At 64.9% G+C, this 2,759-nt stretch overlaps 1 protein-coding gene across 1 annotated transcript in view; it reads left to right on the top strand.

Moving 5' to 3' along the window:
• The window catches only part of MGAT5B (mannosyl (alpha-1,6-)-glycoprotein beta-1,6-N-acetyl-glucosaminyltransferase, isozyme B), a 55,683-nt gene that overhangs the window by 26,847 nt on the left and 26,077 nt on the right, over positions 1-2,759 (top strand). Inside the window, exons 11-13 of the mRNA XM_014531734.1 lie at positions 1,226-1,356; positions 1,693-1,698; positions 1,994-2,149. Of these exons, the coding sequence (XP_014387220.1) occupies positions 1,226-1,356; positions 1,693-1,698; positions 1,994-2,149 (293 nt within the window). The remainder of the gene's footprint in view (positions 1-1,225; positions 1,357-1,692; positions 1,699-1,993; positions 2,150-2,759) is intronic.

Raw genomic sequence — 2,759 nt, 5'->3', positions numbered from 1 at the left:
TGCCCCTTGCCCTGGCCTCACCCCGCCCCGCCCCACAGCTCCCTGTTATTTTAATTGGTTGCAGTACTTCCTGTCCCATGCCCACTTGGTTTGCCCAGGGGGTCCTAAGCCTGCCCCTCCTGGGGGAGGGGGCGGAATGAGGGATTGAGAATAGGGAGGAGTGGATCAGGGAGAGGCCTGGGTGGCAGCCCCGGCTGGAGCCCGAGGGGAGGGAGAGAGGCTGGGGTTGGGCAGGCCAATGGGGCCGAGGAGGGTCTGGTCCACCCTCCTGGGGCCGCTCCCTGACTGGGCAGAGCCTCCTGAGACATCACAGAAATGACTCCAGGCCCCACCTCCTAGCGGCTGACGCTCCGGGAGGAGCTGTGTTGTTCTGTAACCAGCAAGCGCCCCACCGGACAGTGGTCGGAGCGTCAGCCCAGGTTCCGTGGGCTTTCTGGGCCCTTCGACAGCAAACCATCCCCTCCTCTCAGATGCACCAGATACTGATTACGGCTTTTTGTGGGGCCGGGGGTGAGGTTAGAAACACGACATTCAATCTACACGTTTGATGAAAGGCCAGCATGTGCCAACATGCATCTGAACCTACGACATGGGGTGTTTGGCGTCAGGGTTGTGGGGAGGCCACAGCCTCGCCCTGGAGGGCAGCATGGATTTCACGGGCTCCGTAGCTGTTCCACTCAAGGTCCCCTGCGAGGGAGGGAGGGGCCTGTGCCCTTGCGGACGATGGTGCTGTATCTACATGGCCACCCTTGGCCGCAGACACAGTCAGGGACGCGCTCCAGCGGTGAGGAATTGCGGCGGGAGCTCAAGCATGTCGCCTGCCCTGGGCTCTGGGCTCTGGGCTCTGGGCCCTGGGCTCTGGGCTCTGGGTTCTGGGCTCTGGGCCCTGGGCTTGGGGACAAGGAAGTCAGAGCACGCTCCTCGCTCTAACAGACCTGACCAGTGGGCGGGCCTCGAAGGGAGGGCCCCACGAAGGCTCCTGGGAGTGCGGCCCTGAAGGCTGAGTAGGATTCCTCACCCCAGAAAGGGGAGGCGGGCACCCCAGGCAGAGGGACAGCGGGGCAGGCGATGGCAGGTGTGACAGCGGATGGGTGACCTCCTCCCTCTCCCCACAAGACCTTTCACCCCCAGCCCCTCCCATCCCTGCCACATGGGGCGGCCCTGGGAGACCCTGGCGTGTCCCTGGCCGTCTGGTGACGCCCTCCTGGCCGTGCTCTGGCTGCAGCTCACACCCCCGACAACTCCTTCATGGGCTTCGTGTCCGAGGAGCTGAACGAGACGGAGAAGCAGCTCATCAAGGCCGGCAAGGCCAGCAACATGGCCGTGGTGTACGGCAAAGAGGCCAGCATCTGGAAGGTTCTCCCCTTTTCACCTGCCCGACGGCCGGCCATGGGGAAAGCCTGGCTGGGGCTGGTCCCTTGCCCCCCTCCCCGTCCCTGCTCTGCCCCAAACTCAGACCGAGGTCTGTGACTTCACCCTCCCCCCTCCCTGGGATGGCGAAGGGGGCTTAGGCGAGACTCGGGGGTTCTGTGGGACGGGGAGGCCGTGGAGAAGGTGGGAGAGGTCCAGGGATTGGAACCCCACTTTCAGGGCAGGGTCCCGGAGAAGCGCTGCCGGTGGGGAGGCTGCCTGCTCGCCCGTCACTGACCTGCTCTCTCTCCTCTTTTCTCTGCCCCCCTGGCCATGAGGCAGCTCCAGGTAGGACTGTACGCTGCGTGCTCCCTCCTCCTCCCGCCCCTCCTCCTCCTGCGTATCACGTGGTTGTTTTGTGGAATGACCCTCACACTGTAGTGGTTGGGATTAGGTTCAGCGAACAGTGACTCAGATGGTTGAGGGGCAGAGAGGAGGGGGGCTGTGCCCGGGCCACACAGCTGGTGAGCGGTCGCCGACCTAAGACTGGCCCACACCTCCGGCTTCCAGACCAGGGCTCTCCCTCCTGCTGCCCCCTCTCCCGGGGGCAGGGCGGGGCTCCCACCTCCCCCTCGTCCCCCAGGGGAAGGAGAAGGTCCTGAGCATCCTGAGCGAGCACATGGAGGTCCACGGCACCGTGTTCTACGAGAGCCAGCGGCCCCCCGAGGTCCCCGCCTTCGTCAAGAACCACGGCCTCTTGCCGCAGCCCGAGTTCCAGCAGCTGCTGCGCAAGGCGAAGGTGAGCCCGGCCTGGGCACGGGAGGTGCCGGCCACCCCCAGGGGCTCCCAGTGTGGACGGCTCTGTGCTCATGGGGTGCACACGTGCTGTTGGGGGAAGGGCGCCTTTGTGCAGCGAGCAACCTGGACAGCCTCGCAGGGCAGCCCCGTCGATTCAGTCATCCTCCGGCGCCTGCGGGAGTCTGCCCGGGCGCGCTCCTGGCAGGAGTGAGTGCGGGGTTCATGTTTGTGGGGGGGAATGGTCACGGTCCTTTGGGGGCAGCTGAGGTGGGGTCTGACGCCTCCTAGACTCGGGGCTCATTTCCCCTCCCTGCAGAAGCAGCTGTCAGAGCAGCGGAGCCACCGATACCGCCTCACCTGCCTCCTCGCTTCACAGATGGGGAAACTTAGGCCTGGTGCGGGGGGCAGCACCCAGCTGGGCTGGGCTGTCCGTTTTTTTAATTCGGAGAGGGAGAGAGAAACATCCATGATGAGAGAGAATCATGGATCGGCTGCCTCCTGTACGCCCCACACTGGGGATGGAGCCAACAACCTGGGCTCGTGCCCTGACCAGGAATCGAACCGTGACCTCCTGTTCATAGGTCGATGCTCAACCGCTGAGCCACGCCTGC

The sequence above is a fragment of the Myotis brandtii genome, unplaced genomic scaffold (genome assembly GCF_000412655.1).
Source record: "Myotis brandtii unplaced genomic scaffold, ASM41265v1 scaffold825, whole genome shotgun sequence".
NCBI classification, from domain to species: Eukaryota; Metazoa; Chordata; class Mammalia; order Chiroptera; family Vespertilionidae; genus Myotis; species Myotis brandtii.
The sequence above is the reverse complement of the archived record's forward strand: the minus strand, read 5'-3'. Positions and strand labels throughout refer to the sequence as shown.